Source organism: Bos indicus, chromosome 29, assembly GCF_029378745.1.
Source record: "Bos indicus isolate NIAB-ARS_2022 breed Sahiwal x Tharparkar chromosome 29, NIAB-ARS_B.indTharparkar_mat_pri_1.0, whole genome shotgun sequence".
In the NCBI taxonomy this organism is placed as follows: domain Eukaryota; kingdom Metazoa; phylum Chordata; class Mammalia; order Artiodactyla; family Bovidae; genus Bos; species Bos indicus.
In genome coordinates, this window is record NC_091788.1 from 45,805,590 (window position 1) to 45,818,907 (window position 13,318).

Below are 13,318 nucleotides of genomic sequence, written 5' to 3' on the forward strand. Positions count from 1 at the left end.
CGAACCCATGTCCCTTGCATCAGCAGGCGGATTCTCATCCACCATACCACCATGGGAAGTCCTAACGTGTGTTAGATGAATGAATTACTGAGCTCTGAGGAGTCTGTGATTTCAAACCTAACACGTTGGGTGAGAAGTGGCAGTTGAAATTTCCAGACAGATTATTATTTTAAAAGTTTGAAATGGTAACCACCTTCCTCCATTTCATATCTGCCTGAGACAGTCACACACACACACAACCACACAAACTCCCACATAATCACATACTGTGTACTTGCAGGAGGCCATCTCTAATATGGGGTATGGTTAAGACTGTAAGAATGTAGGATTTTAAAAGCTCTTGAGACAGCATTTCATTCAACCCACTCACTTTGTCAAGGAGGAAACAGACCCAGAGAAGGGCCTTGACTTGCCTGAGGCCATCTGTGAGCAGGGCTGGAGTCCCCTGTGCCTCCTCCCTTTTGGACCTGGAAGGCCTTCTTGGCTACACCAACTGCCATCCTGGAGAGGCTGCCTGACCTCCGATGGGAGAGCTCCCTTCCAGCCCCACAGCCTGGGGGAGCAGGCCGGCCAGTTCCAGCTCTTCCCCAGAGCGGGGGTGGCTAGAACAGGGGCTCTGGGCAGTCAGAGGGCCCTCTGTGATCTCAGCACATCAAGTTGGGAAGAGGCATCTCATGCCACCAACCACATTGTACAGTCGCAGACACGGGAGGGACTCACCCGAAGTCACAGTGGAGTCAGTGCTGAGGACAGACCAGAGACCCAGGACTCCCAATTCCCAGCTCTGAGCTCCTTTCTGGTGTCTGAGCCCTTCAGAAGGGCCAAGACCTTCCTGGCTTTGGCAGGGGTGTGTGCCTGCACGCACACACACACACAGCTTAGGAAAGACTCATCAGAAGTCCAAAAGCATTTCTGTCTCCTCCCTCCGAACAGTCAAAGCTATGGTTTTTCCATTAGTCATGTATGGATGTGAGAGTTGGACCATAAGGAAGACTGAGAACTGAAGAACTGATGCTTTCGAACTGTGGAGGTGGAGAAGACTCTTGAGAGTCCATTGGACAGCAAAGAGATCCAACCAGTTAATCCTAAAGGAAATCAACCCTGAATATTCATCAGAAGGACTGATGCTAAAGCTGAAGCTCCAAAACTTTGGCCACCTGATGTGAAGTCAACTCATTTGAAAAGATCCTGATGCTGGGAAAGATTGAAGGCAAAAGGAGAAAGGGGTAACAGAGGATGAGATAGCTGGATGGCATCACTGACTCAATGTACATGAGTTTGAGCAAACTCCAGGAGATGGTGAAGGACAGGGAAGACTGGCGTGCTGCAGTCCAAATGAGCAACTAGACAACTTCCTCCCCCCAGAGCCTTGCTCCAAAGCCTGGAGGCTACAGGACCCTATAGCCCCGTAAGAGGCAGGAGCAGAGACCCGGCTTTTCGATGAGTCACAGCTCTCCTCCCTGCCTTCCAGGGAGTGTTGGATCTATCTCCTGTTCCAACTGGGCTGCTCAGGCAATGGCTGGGGGAGCAGTGGAGAAGCCATGAAGGCTCGGCTGATTCTCACTGGAATAATAAGAGACAGGGTGAGATCCAGGGAGGAGGAGCAAAGTAAGGAGGAGAATAACGAATGCTAGGTTCTTTGTGGGCAGGGTGTGGACTGGACAGAATGTGGGTGACAGCTATCATCCACGGAAGGGTAGGACTGTGGGCAAGGCTTGGAAATTTTCTTTAATCACAGCACTGTGCTAAGAGGCAACCAGAGTCAATTCAGTTTCACTTGGATCACACACCTATTCACTGAAGGACTTACTGATCACCTGCTGAGGGCCGGGCCCTGTGGGAGGTATGGTGACGCAGTAACAAACACAACAAACTCAGTCCTGGCCTCACAGGGTTGACATACTAGAGGCAGTACAGAAGTAGACACGTGTGAAATGACGTTGAGTTGTGCTAAGTGCTGTAGATGACTTGGAGCAAGGGATTAGCTTGGGGGAGGGGGCCTGGAGTGGGGAGGCAGAGAAGGCCTATTTGAGGATGGGCACCTGAAGCTGAGCCCTAGGAAAAGAAGGTACCTGCATGTGAGAAGGGGGGAAGACCAGCTATCTCATCCTCATTCCAAGTGGTGGGAATAACTTATGTGGAGAGCCCAAGGTGGAGAAGGATGTGGTTGCTTCAGGAAGTGGATGGGGCCAGCGCAGCTGCAGAGGGAGGCCAGAGACAGGTGAAGAGATGGGCAGAGCCAGCTCCTTCCTGCAGGTTTGGGGTAAAGGGTTTAGTTTTTGGTGGCTTATTTATTTTGGCCATGGTTCATTCCATAACCAGGGGTTGAACTTGCACCCTTGGCAGTGAAAGCGGAGTCCTTACCAGTGGAGCCTAAGGGAATTCCCAAGGGGTTTAGATTTGATGGCAAGCGCAGTAGTTGGAAACCACTGCAGGATCTAAACCTGGGAAAGGCGTGACATGATTGACATCTTAGGAAGCTCACTTAGGTGCTGTATGGAGAGTGGAGTGGAGGGGCAGGGAACCACTCAGAGTGCTCCCATCATCATTCAAGTGAGAGATGATGGTGGCCTGAGCCAGAATGATGGCTGTGGGCATAGGAGAGGAGGACCAAGTTGCCATCTGTTTGGGAGGCAGAGCGCTCAGGACTTGCTGAAGGATTGTAGTATGTAAGAGGTGGGTCAGGATGGAGTCAAGGATGAGTCCCAGTTTACTGACCTAAATGCCTGGGTAGAAGTAGTACCATTTACACTGAACCCCTTAAAAGGCAAGAATACCCCAGTAATCCAGGGAAACCTGATAAGGGAGGAAAACTGAGGGTAAGGAAAGGAAGTGGGGGGAAAAAAAATAAAATAAAATAAAATAAAAAAAAAAAATAAAGGAAGTAGGGTCCAGAATTGCAGGCCAGGAGCAGGAAGGCAAGGGTCCCACAAACGTGGCTTCCTCACTGGCAACAGTGCCAGAGGAGCAAGGCCCTAAAGGAACGCAGGGGTGCCCAAGGGTCCCTCAAAGCACACCGGGTGCTGCAGGAAACCAGAGGCCAGGAGCCCCTCCATGACTTGCCTTCCTCTTCACACACCTGAGGACCAAGGCTGAGGACGAGGGGAAGACCTGCCCGGCTGACTGCTGTGTCCACCCTTTGCAACCCCATGGACGGTAGCCCGCCAGACTCCTCAGTCCATGGGATTTTCTGGGCAAGAACACTGCAGTGGGTTGCCATTTCCTCTTCCAGGGGATCTTCCCGACCTAGGGATTGACTAAGCCCCTCTTTTGGCACCCTCCCTTGTTCTTTTTCAAACGGCCAGAGACGCAGGAGTCTATCCTCATAAAATGTTTCCAGTGCTTTCCATCAGTGACCCTCATCATTCAGCAGCCCCCATCCCTCCTCTCACAAACCCACTTCCCTCCCAACGGAGGGAAAAGCCCCACGCGCTGCTGAGTCTTGACTCTCGCCTTCTCCTGTCGGCCAAATCCTTCTACCCCTTTTCGTCCGGAGAAGCTTCTGTTCTTTGGGATCAAAGAAGGATCGTCGAAGCTACGGCAAGCAGTCACTTCCCACCCCGGGATCCTGTAGCAAGGTGCGTTACTATCTTTTCAGAGCTGGCAGTTGCTGCTTCTATCCGCGTCCCCGGCCCGCCCGGACGGAGTGAGACGGTCTTGCATCGACCCCGTACGCACCCCCCGGCGCCCGACAGACGTCCAGGAAATCCGTACTAAATGAGTGACCTGGGCCAGGCCCGCCCGCACATCTCCGGATTCCGAGCCCACTGTTGGCTCCTCGACACCCTCTGGGCGCCTCGCGTTCGGGCGCGCGGCCGCGATGGGGCCGGCTGCCAGCCGGGCTTCCCGGGGGCGCTCGAGGGCCGAGGGTGGGCCTGGACCGTACGGAGAAACCCGGCGCTCCCGGGTCACGTGACAGGGCCCGCCCCGGGCGCAGCCTCTGTCACGTGACGGCGCAGCCGGCTAGCGTCTTTTTCCAGAGACGGAGCTGCCGGCCTGTGGCCCAATCAGGAGGCGGGGGCGGGGCTGCCGGGGGCGGTGCGCGGGAAGGGAACCCCAACCTCCGGGAGCCGCGGGAGAGATCCGGAGGGCATTGTTGAGCTGGGGTCCGGCCCGTGACCCGCCGCCCGCCCCATCCCGGTCACTGGGGGCAGCATGAAGTGTCTTGTCACGGGCAGCAACGTGAAGGGTGAGTCGGGGTCGGCCGGGGGCTGGAACCACGTGGGATGGCCCGAGGCGCCCGCAAACCGCTGTCTCTCTCCTCCTCCCCGCAGTGCTCGGCAAGGCCGTCCACTCCCTGTCCCGCATCGGGGACGAACTCTACCTGGAGCCCCTGGAAGACGGGGTGAGGAGACCGGGTATGGGGGAGTGGCATGAAAGTCCCAACAGGGAGCCCTGATCGGGGCTCGAGTCTCTCCCCCATCAGGCAGGGTGCCCGGTAGGCACGTTTGCTGAGTTTAACAGGGGCCTCCCCTGTTGCTAGGGTGTCCCTTTGGGCCCTGTCATCTTCCCAGGCCAGTGTCTGAGTCGAGAGCCCTTGCCCTCCCTAAAGTGCCCGGTGGTGGATGGGGGTGATTAGGTAAAAGGCGTGGGTGCTGAAGGCTGGGTCGCGCTCTTGCTGTGGAAACGGCGGCGTTGAGGTCCACTGGGGACTCGTGGAAGGCTTCATGGAGGACATCCTTGATGACTGAAAGGAAAGGGTGGGCTTCTGCAGGTGATGGTAGAACAGAAGCCATTGGGGCAAGTGCCTGGGTAAAAGCTGGCTTGAGGGCTGGGCCCAGCACTGCTGGTGACCACATCTTTCTCCCCACTTTTCCTGGCCCCAGCTCTCCCTCCGGACCGTGAACTCCTCCCGCTCGGCCTACGCCTGCTTCCTCTTTGCCCCCCTCTTCTTCCAGCAGTACCAGGCGGCCACCCCTGGGCAGGACCAGCTGCGCTGTAAGATCCTGATGAAGGTGAGGTGGGTCCCTCAGCAGTGGCAGGGCACTCCCCCCAGGAAACCCTCCTGGCAGTGCAGTTTGCTCTGGGGCACACAGCAGGTGCCTGTAGGAGGAGAGATGTATACTGGAGCAATCCGGTGCAGAACGCAGAGCCTGGCCGAGTAGAGACATCCATGGGGGTAACGGGTTATATGGAGAGGGTAGCTGAATCTGCCAGGGACCTGCAGGGAGTAAATGACTCTCAGGTTGGTCCCTGAAAGATAAGCAGGTCTTTTGAAGGCATTCCAGACCAGGGTAAGGGCACGAATGAAGGCCTGGAAGCGTGCAGATATCTGCATGTGTGAGGGGTCCTTTCCTGGTGTGACAGTGCTGAGCCCATGATGGGCCAGAGCCCAAGGGGACTGGACGTGAGAGCCGGTTGGCAGAGGCGCAGTGCTGAGGGATGTGTTTCCCTCGCCTAGTCCTTCCTGTCTGTCTTCCGCTCGCTGGCAATGCTGGAGAAGACTGTGGAGAAGTGCTGCATTTCCCTGAATGACAGGAGCAGCCGCCTGGTAGTTCAGCTGCACTGCAAATATGGTGAGTGAGCAGCTGGCTGACCCAGGGGTCCTTGCGGTGTGGGATTAGAGGTTGGCGAGCCCACTGAGACCGTGTCTGCCCATCCAGGGGTGAGGAAGACTCACAACCTGTCCTTCCAGGACTGCGAGTCCCTGCAGGCCGTCTTCGACCCAGCCTTGTGTCCCCATGTGCTCCGTGCCCCAGCCAGGTGAGCAGCCCCTGGTTGCACGCTGAGCCCTAGGTTTTTCTCTTCCTTCTTTCGGCCTCAGGAGTCAGTTTAAGGAGGCACCTCCTCCGTTTTTCCTGCAGGGTATCTGTGAACCTCAAAGCGTTCATCCAACCCGGTTTGCTTAAGGGCAGAGGCTGGAGTGAGGAGGGGCCAGATGTTCCCTTGTCCCATGTTCCTCTCTGTCTCCCGAGTCTGTATTCTCCACCTCAAAGTCTGACTTGGCTTTCTGACCACTCAGCCCCACTCTGACTCCTCTTTCAAAGAACAGGTCTCCGGCTTGCCCTCACGTCTCCTCTGGCCTTTGAAGTTCCGTTAATTTTTGTGGCTCCGGGACTTGTAACCTTTCTCTGATCTGGTCATCCTTCTGGGATAAGTTCCGTTCAAGGGCAGCCTCTCTTCCTACCCGGCTGGGTTCTAGCCCTGAGGGGTCCTCAGGCCACGGCTGGACAGGGAGGTCATGGTCCTGGAGGGCTGCCTGAATAATCAGCTATAGGAGAGGAGCCGTTCTGGGTAGTCACAGGGGCCGTGCGGGGCCTGGGAGATGGGGAGCCTAGCAGACGCCAAGGTCCCTGGAGAAGACCAGAGAGGAGTGGGTCCCCTCCCACCTGCCCACGTGCAGGGTGTGCCTTGCACTCGAGTAACCCAAGGTCTCACGTTTCTTTGCTTTTGGTAGCCGCAGGACCTGGTAACTTGAAGGTCCCTTTGAGCCCTGACTTTGTTTTTCTGAGTTCTGTTGAAATAGCACTGCTCAGGATCCCTTTGGGTAGAGAAAGAGCATCAATTCGTGGTCTGGGTTTTGAGAATTTTTCTTTCTTTTAAAATGAGTGATTTTTTCTGTTTGTCTTATGGACAATTTCAAATTCATATAAAAGCAGATAACCAGCTTCTGTCCTAGTTGTTTTGAGGCAAATTCCAGATGTTATTTCACCTGAAACTATTCACTAGCCTGTCTCTACTAGACAGGGACCTGAGGACTCTTTGTAAGGCGGTGTTTATGTGGACAGCGTGGGTCTGGTCTCCCAACCCTGGATGGGCAGGAGCCACCTGCCTGGTTCAGTTCAGCACAAACCGCCTGAACTCCCTGCTGCGTTCTGTGAGCCTGTTCTTGTCTGCCTCCATCTCGTGCAAGAGGACTACTCTCCCACAACATCCTGGGAACCTTGGATGAGGCAGCAACCGTGTCCTGCTGCCCCCGTGCTCCACCCTGGGGCCATGCGAGGCCTGGCCTGGTTCTCTTTGGATGCTGGGGTGCCTCGCTGTCCCGCCTCCGGTCCTCTGAGAGCAAAGCCACTGGGCGGGATCGAGCCTCGGGTGTGATGCTGTGCCCTCCTCACAGGGTCCTGGTGGAGGCTGTTCTGCCTTTCCCCCCGGCGCTGGCTGAAGTGACTCTGGGCATTGGCCGTGGCCGCAGGGTCATCCTGCGTAGCTACCAAGAGGAGGAGGCAGGTGAGGGGACCAATGGGGCCTGGGGCAGAGAGCAGAGACGGGCTAGGGGGGTGCAGAGAGCAGAGACGGGCTGGTGGGGGCAGAGCCCGGCTTCCTCCTGTTGCTGTCCCCCCCAGACAGCGCCATCAAAGCCATGGTGACGGAGATGAGCATCGGAGAGGAGGATTTCCAGCAGTTGCAGGCCCAGGAAGGGGTGGCCATCACTTTCTGCCTCAAGGAATTCCGGGTGAGGTTCCTGCCGTGCACTCACTGCCCCGTCCACCTCTCCTCCCTGCCCAGCCTCCATGCTCTGCTTCTCCCTTGCCAGGGGCTCCTGAGCTTCGCAGAGTCAGCCAACTTGTCCCTCAGCATTCACTTCGATGCCCCGGGCAGGTAAGGCCAGCCTTGGGATAGGGAGGGGAAGGCTCTGGGGTGCCGGAAGCCAAAGGGCCTTGACTGCGTCTGGATCTGTCACCTGCCCAGGCCAGCCATCTTTGCCATCGAGGACTCTCTGCTGGACGGCCACTTTGTCCTAGCCACACTCTCAGAGTCGGACTCGCACCCCCAGACCCTGCATGCCCAAGAGGAGCTCCAGCGGCCAGAGCCTGGGCCTCAGGCTCACAGGTGAGAGCTGCGCCCGCCCACCCCCCTTCTCACTCTGTGTACCCAGGCTGCAGCCTGCCGCTTCCAGAGTCTGCAGCCCCCACCCTGTGCGCCTCCCATCCCCACTTCCTGTCGAGTCCCAGCCCCTACAGTCCTCACTGCTTCCAGCCCTGCAGGCTGAGCCTCACCAGTCAGCTGTACTCAGAGATCCCCCGACCCAGGGAAGTGTCCCCAAGGTCGGGCTGGCTTCCTTCTCTGGCTGAGGCGTCTTCCCAAGCCAAGGAGGGAAAAGGGCTGCCGGGAGGCAGGGGGCTGCCTGGGATGGGGGAAGCAGGTGGCTGCAAGGGCAGGTGGGTTGGGGAGGATGGGCCCAGCGTAGTTTAAGTGGAGGAAGTTGGCCTGGCCCTCTGCCCAGTATGTCCCTGGGCCCCAGTGCTCTCCAGTTCCTGTCCCCTGGGAAGGTGGGGGCTTGGGCCCCAGGTGGCCCAGCTCACTGGACTTGCCGCTCCCCTCCCGCAGTGAGCTGAAGTGGGCCCCCAGGATGCCTCCCTCAGGCCTCTACCTGAACTCTGATGAAAGGATTCTACGGTTGACCCCCTTCCGGAAGCGGCCACTTAAAACACCGCCCCCATCCTTTCCCCTCCCACCAAATCAGGAAATAATAAAACCAAGAGGTCACCAATGGTTACTAGGCTCCTGCAGGCACTGGCTGAGCCCTCCAGGCGGGGCCCTAACTCTGTCCCCCGCCCCCTTCCCCACTGATACCGTCTCTGCCTGTAGCACGCCCCACCTAGACCTGGATGACTTTGCTGTCGACGACATGGACTCTTACATGATTGCCATGGAAACCACCACGGGCAGTGAGGGCTCCCGGGCACTGCCCTCCATCTCCCTTTCACCTGGCCTCCAGCGCCCCTGTAGCTCCAGCCCCCACTCAGAGGAGGAAGATGATGACATGGAGCCCAGCACAGTGCCTGGGACTCCCCCACCTAAGAAGGTAGGGGTGAGAGACAGAGGGGCTTCACTGGTGGCTCCAATGGAAAGAATCCGCCAGCCATGCAGGAGACCTGGGTTCAGTCCCTGGGTGGGGAAGATTCCCTGGAGGAGGGCATGGCAACCCACTTCAGGATTCTGGCCTGGAGAATCCCCATGGACAAAGAGAAGCCTGGTGGGCTAGTCCATGGGGTTGCAAAGTCAGATACCACCAAGCATGGAGGCAGAGGCTGGGGTGGGAGGCAGAGGGAGGGAGCAGCCTCCGAGCTCACCCGGCTTCCTCTGTTCTCTCGCCAGTTCCGCTCGCTGTTCTTTGGCTCCATCCTGGCCCCTGCACACTCTCCCCAGGGCCCCAGCCCTGTGCTGGCTGAAGACAGTGAGGGCGAAGGCTGAGCCGAGACTGGGCCCGATGAAGCCCCGCCCCACCCCTCTCCCAAAGCCAGCCAGGGCAGGTCTGCTCTCCTCCTTGGTGGGTGGTAGAGGTGCGCCCTGCTGGAGCCGAGCTGACTGGTCCTGCCACCTCCCCCAGGGCCTTGCCTGGCCTGGGTCTTGTTGTTTCCCTTCAACCCCCAATCATTTATTCAACCCTCAATCTATCATGTCTGTTCCCAGTCTCCGTGCTGAGCTGCCCTCTGCAGGGAGTTTCCTCATCTCTTAATCCAATTCTGTGGGCAGAACTAGAGGACTGCCTTCTCTAAGCCCACCACCCTAAGAAAGAAAGAAATCATTGTGGGGCTTCTGCCCCTGCTGATCCACCTTCTGCCAATCATGACCTGTCCCTCCCTCAAATCCTGAGCGCACCACTGGGATCCCCTGTGACTGGCACACACTGTTTTGCTTGCTTTCCCCAAACTCTCTGGCTCTGGCTTGGAAATTCCAAGGGCTCCTGTGGACCTGGGCATGTGGCTGGGGTTTTCCTGGCTGGGGCCCCAAGCTCAGCAAGCCTCCCAAGTGGCTCTGGGCGGAAGGGTTGCCAGGCCCAGTGTTTGGGACAAGGGAGACAGAGGCTATGGCAAGAATCCAGCTTTGACCTTTATTCAAGAGACCAGATGGGTTGCCCCAGGATCCGGCTGCCAGCCCTGAGGCCAAGCAAGGCTGGAGATCCCCAATCTGGCCCTGCTTTGCCCTGAGCTGCAGCCTTAGCCCCAGGATCCTGCCTGCAGCCGCTGTAGGTACAAGCGGGAAGAGCCCTGGGAGACTGGATGCTGCTATTGGTTCATAAAAAAAAGAGAAAAATACACCAAGCCTCCGTGTTCCCCGTGATGGGTGGGCCTGGGGGCCAGCATGAGCCCCCTGTAGCCACTGTGATTTCTGTACAATCCACCATCTGGGCCAGAGGGCGGGCACATGGAGGCTATTTCTTGGCTTTGGCGGAGTTGCGGGGTGGGGTGATGGGCCGGCCTCCAGGGTTCAGACCACTGAACTGCCCGTATTTCCCCTTGTTCTTGTCAGCGGGCTTGAGGATCTAGAAGAGAAAAACTGGTCAGGCTCAGGGGGCCGTGCCATAGGCCCCTCGGCCTGTCCGCCCCCAGCCCGACCCCCACCTGGAAGGAGCACATGAGCGTCTCGTCCACACTCATCATGGCACCTGCATTGTCAAACTCGCCGCAGTAGTTGGGGGCTGAAAAGAGTGTCACCAGCTGCCGCTTGGCAAAGAACTCATAGCCGTCTTCTACTACCTGGACGAGGGTGGAGGCGGTTAGTTCAGCAGGAGCTGGCTGCCAGCCCTGCTCTCACCCGGATGGGGGCTGCCAGCCCACCTGGTGTGCCCGGCAGATGAGGTCCAGGTCATGCTTGTGCAGGAACTTGGCCACCACCTCAGCTCCAAATGTAAAGGAGACGCCGCGGTCATTCTCGCCCCAGCCCTGCACGTCCTTGTCAGGGTCAGACCACAGCAGGTCACAGAGCAGGCCCTGGTCAGGCACATCTGTGGGCCGCATGATACGCCGGATCTGCTCCATGGACTGTAGGTCTGGGGACAGCCCTGGAGAGCACAGGGGGCAGGTCACCTCCTCCTCCAGGCAGCCTTTGCCAATCAGCCTCCGCCCCCCACCTCTCCACCCTCTCCAGGATTCCTGGGAGCCTACACAGGCAGAACTCATCACCTTCTGCCTCTTCCAAGTCCCTGTCCCTTCAAGGAGCACAGAGCTCCCTGGAGAAAGTGTTAGTCGCTCAGTTGTGTCCAACTCTTTGAAACCCCATGGACTGTCCAGGCAAGAAAGCTGGAGCGGGTAGCCATTCCTTTCTTCAGGGGATCGTCCCAACCCAGGAATCAAACCTGGGTCTCCCGCATTGCAGGCAGATTCTTTACCACCTGAGCCACCAGGGAAGCCCTGGAGAAAGGGGACAAGCAAACTCCATGCAGGAAGGCGAGGCCACGACACAACAGCGGGTGCAGCCCGATGCTGCGGCACGGGGGGACTTCGTGGGAGAAGTACTGCCCATACCAGGATTCCAGGAAGAGCTGTTCCTGCTGACTGGGAGCACATCTTCCAGCTGACGCTTCTGTCCCAAGGTCCCAGGGGTGCTCACCCTGGGAGGCTCATCCTTCCCAAGCATTCACACGCCCAGAGCCGTGCTCACCTCCATGGCAACAGAAGATCTTCTCGTCCACGATGGCAGCGATGGGCAGGCAGTTGAAGCAATCAGTGAAGGTCTTCCACAGTTTGATGTTGTAGCGTCTCTTGCCTGTCCAGGGGGAAAGAGACAGCTCACCAGAGGGCCTCTCTGCTCCACCCTCAGCCTGGGTCTCCAGGCCTTCCAGGACACATTGTGTGTTGTTCAGACACAGCTAGGAGGAGAGAATGGAAGGCAAAAAAGAAAACCAAACCCCCGCCACCTACCCCTACTACCCCATTGCCTCCCAGACAGAATTCTAAAGCAGCCGAGTCCACAGGAACCCCAGAGTTCCACTTCTGGCATGACCTCAAGGTTGGTACCCACCCCCAGCACAAGAGCAGGGCCAGGTCGAGACAGGGTCTGGTTCATCTCGGCTTCTGTCTAACAGAGTCCAGTCCCAACAGGCATCCCAAGTGCTTAAGTTCCGGATGCGCTGGAGGGGAGTGTCGGCAGGTGAGGCCCTGCCTTAGAATCCTGGCAGCCCTTCAGTCAGCAGCCACTGGCCAGGTCCCTGAGTGCCAGGATCTGCTCTAGGAGGGCAGGGGAGGGTGGCATGGGCTGGTGCTACCTTCACGGCGCTCAGCTTAGCAGGTGTTTGTCAGACGCTGACACCCCAGCCACCAGGTCGACACGAGGGTTGCACTGAATGGCAAGGAGAGCCCTTCAGGACCAGGGCAGCCCCAGATGCTCTGCCCACTCACACTCATCATAGAAGCCGTAGATGCGGTTGATGCTGGCACACTCGTGGTTCCCACGGAGCAGGAAGAAGTTCTCTGGGTACTTGATCTTATAGGCCAGCAGCAGGCAGATGGTCTCCAAAGACTGCTTGCCCCTGTCCACGTAGTCCCCCAGGAACAAGTAGTTACTCTCTGGAGGGAAGCCACCGTACTCGAACAGCCGCAGAAGATCATAGTACTGGCCGTGAATGTCACCTGTGACCCAGGGAACCAAGTCAGCACTAGGGCCAGCCTAAACGTGAACCTCCTCCCAAGGAGGAACTTGGGAGGAGTGGGGGGCAAGGCTGCTTTCAGGAGGCCACGGGGACCTGGGCTGGGGGCTCACCGCAGATCTTGAGGGGTGCCTCCAGCTCCAGAAGAATGGGCTGGCTCAGGAAAATCTCCCGGGATTTGAGGCACAGACCACGGATCTCGTTCTCCGTCAGCTGTACATTCTTTCCAGGCCTGGAGCCCTGCACTGGGGGCGGAAAGAGGCGTCAGGACCCTGGTTCCTCAGGCGAGAACAGGGTGAATGTCATCGGTGACCCCACAGGCACTTCTGGGTGGGGGCTCCTGGGCCTCCCGGCCCCGCCTTGTCCAGGGGCAGCTGTTGCTGCTGAGCCTCCTGGGACCCCCAACTGCCCTCAAGGCGCTCGCGAGGGGACTGCTGTGTGCAGAGGCCATCCAAAACCTCATAGCACAGGACCCCTTCCTGGGGGAGTAGGCTTCTCGGGTTTCTCCCTCAGCCAAGAGCCCAGGCCAATCCTTGCGCGCCGCCCCGCTCCGGTCCTGCTCTGGCAAGGGGAACAACCCCAGACCTCCCAGCGCGCCACGATTGGGGTGGGGTGGGGTGGGGTGGGGTTGGGGGACGATGTGGCCACGGGACCTCGCGGCCCGTCCCCGCCCAGTCGAAGCCGGCCCTGGGAGGGGCAGGTCCACCCGCGCGCCACTTCCGGGCCGTGCAGGGGACCAGGGCGCGGCGGGCGCCCACCTCCCTCGCCGCCCCGGCCAACCTTCCAGCAGGCGTCCGATTATAGAGTCCAGGTTGAGCTTCTCGCTGTCGGACATGGCGGCGCCGCCGCTCTGGCCCAGCACCTCCGGGCCCTGTCCTGGCTCCCGCCCTCCCGCGGCCTCCTTCCGGCCTGGTGCTCCTTCCGCCCGCCCGGGCCCGCCCCGGCCCGCCGCCCCGCCTCCTCGGCCGCCCGCCCCGCCCCGCCGCACCCGGCCCCGCCCCGGCC

At 58.7% G+C, this 13,318-nt stretch overlaps 2 protein-coding genes across 6 annotated transcripts in view; one reads left to right on the plus strand and one right to left on the minus strand.

Moving 5' to 3' along the window:
* The window catches only part of RAD9A (RAD9 checkpoint clamp component A), a 57,579-nt gene extending 47,596 nt beyond the window's left edge, over positions 1–9,983 (plus strand). For 2 of the 5 annotated variants that reach the window (XM_070782662.1, XM_070782663.1), the window contains exons 3-12: positions 3,599–4,189; positions 4,275–4,345; positions 4,827–4,955; positions 5,402–5,516; positions 5,604–5,703; positions 7,061–7,170; positions 7,287–7,542; positions 7,633–7,773; positions 8,533–8,749; positions 9,043–9,983. In XM_070782662.1, the coding sequence (XP_070638763.1) occupies positions 4,156–4,189; positions 4,275–4,345; positions 4,827–4,955; positions 5,402–5,516; positions 5,604–5,703; positions 7,061–7,170; positions 7,287–7,542; positions 7,633–7,773; positions 8,533–8,749; positions 9,043–9,138 (1,269 nt within the window). In that variant the 5' untranslated portion in view covers positions 3,599–4,155 and the 3' untranslated portion in view covers positions 9,139–9,983. Of the gene's footprint in view, positions 1–2,903; positions 4,190–4,274; positions 4,359–4,826; positions 4,956–5,401; positions 5,517–5,603; positions 5,704–7,060; positions 7,171–7,286; positions 7,543–7,632; positions 7,774–8,532; positions 8,750–9,042 lie in introns of those variants that run through there. The other 3 variants (XM_070782665.1, XM_070782664.1, XM_070782666.1) reach the window with 3 other exon arrangements.
* Positions 9,760–13,252, minus strand: PPP1CA (protein phosphatase 1 catalytic subunit alpha). Its single transcript, XM_070782674.1, has 7 exons — positions 13,094–13,252; positions 12,427–12,558; positions 12,066–12,296; positions 11,329–11,433; positions 10,506–10,729; positions 10,290–10,424; positions 9,760–10,210 (listed from the first exon to the last, which is right to left on the minus strand). Exons 1-7 carry the CDS (start codon positions 13,146–13,148, stop codon positions 10,100–10,102), a joined length of 993 nt encoding a protein of 330 aa, XP_070638775.1. The 5' UTR covers positions 13,149–13,252; the 3' UTR covers positions 9,760–10,099.
* Positions 13,253–13,318: the final 66 nt, after the last annotated feature.

What these genes read in the sequence shown, in the direction of transcription:
- PPP1CA (XM_070782674.1), bottom strand. Translation starts at nt 13,148, where the DNA reads ATGTCCGACAGCGAGAAGCTCAACCTGGACTCTATAATCGGACGCCTG. An exon ending in CTACGGCTTCTATGATGAGT is followed by an intron (nt 11,434 to 12,065) that starts GTGAGTGGGCAG and finishes CCCCCTGGACAG; the next exon opens with GCAAGAGACGCTACAACATC. An exon ending in CGCTCATGTGCTCCTTCCAG is followed by an intron (nt 10,211 to 10,289) that starts GTGGGGGTCGGG and finishes TTTCTCTTCTAG; the next exon opens with ATCCTCAAGCCCGCTGACAA.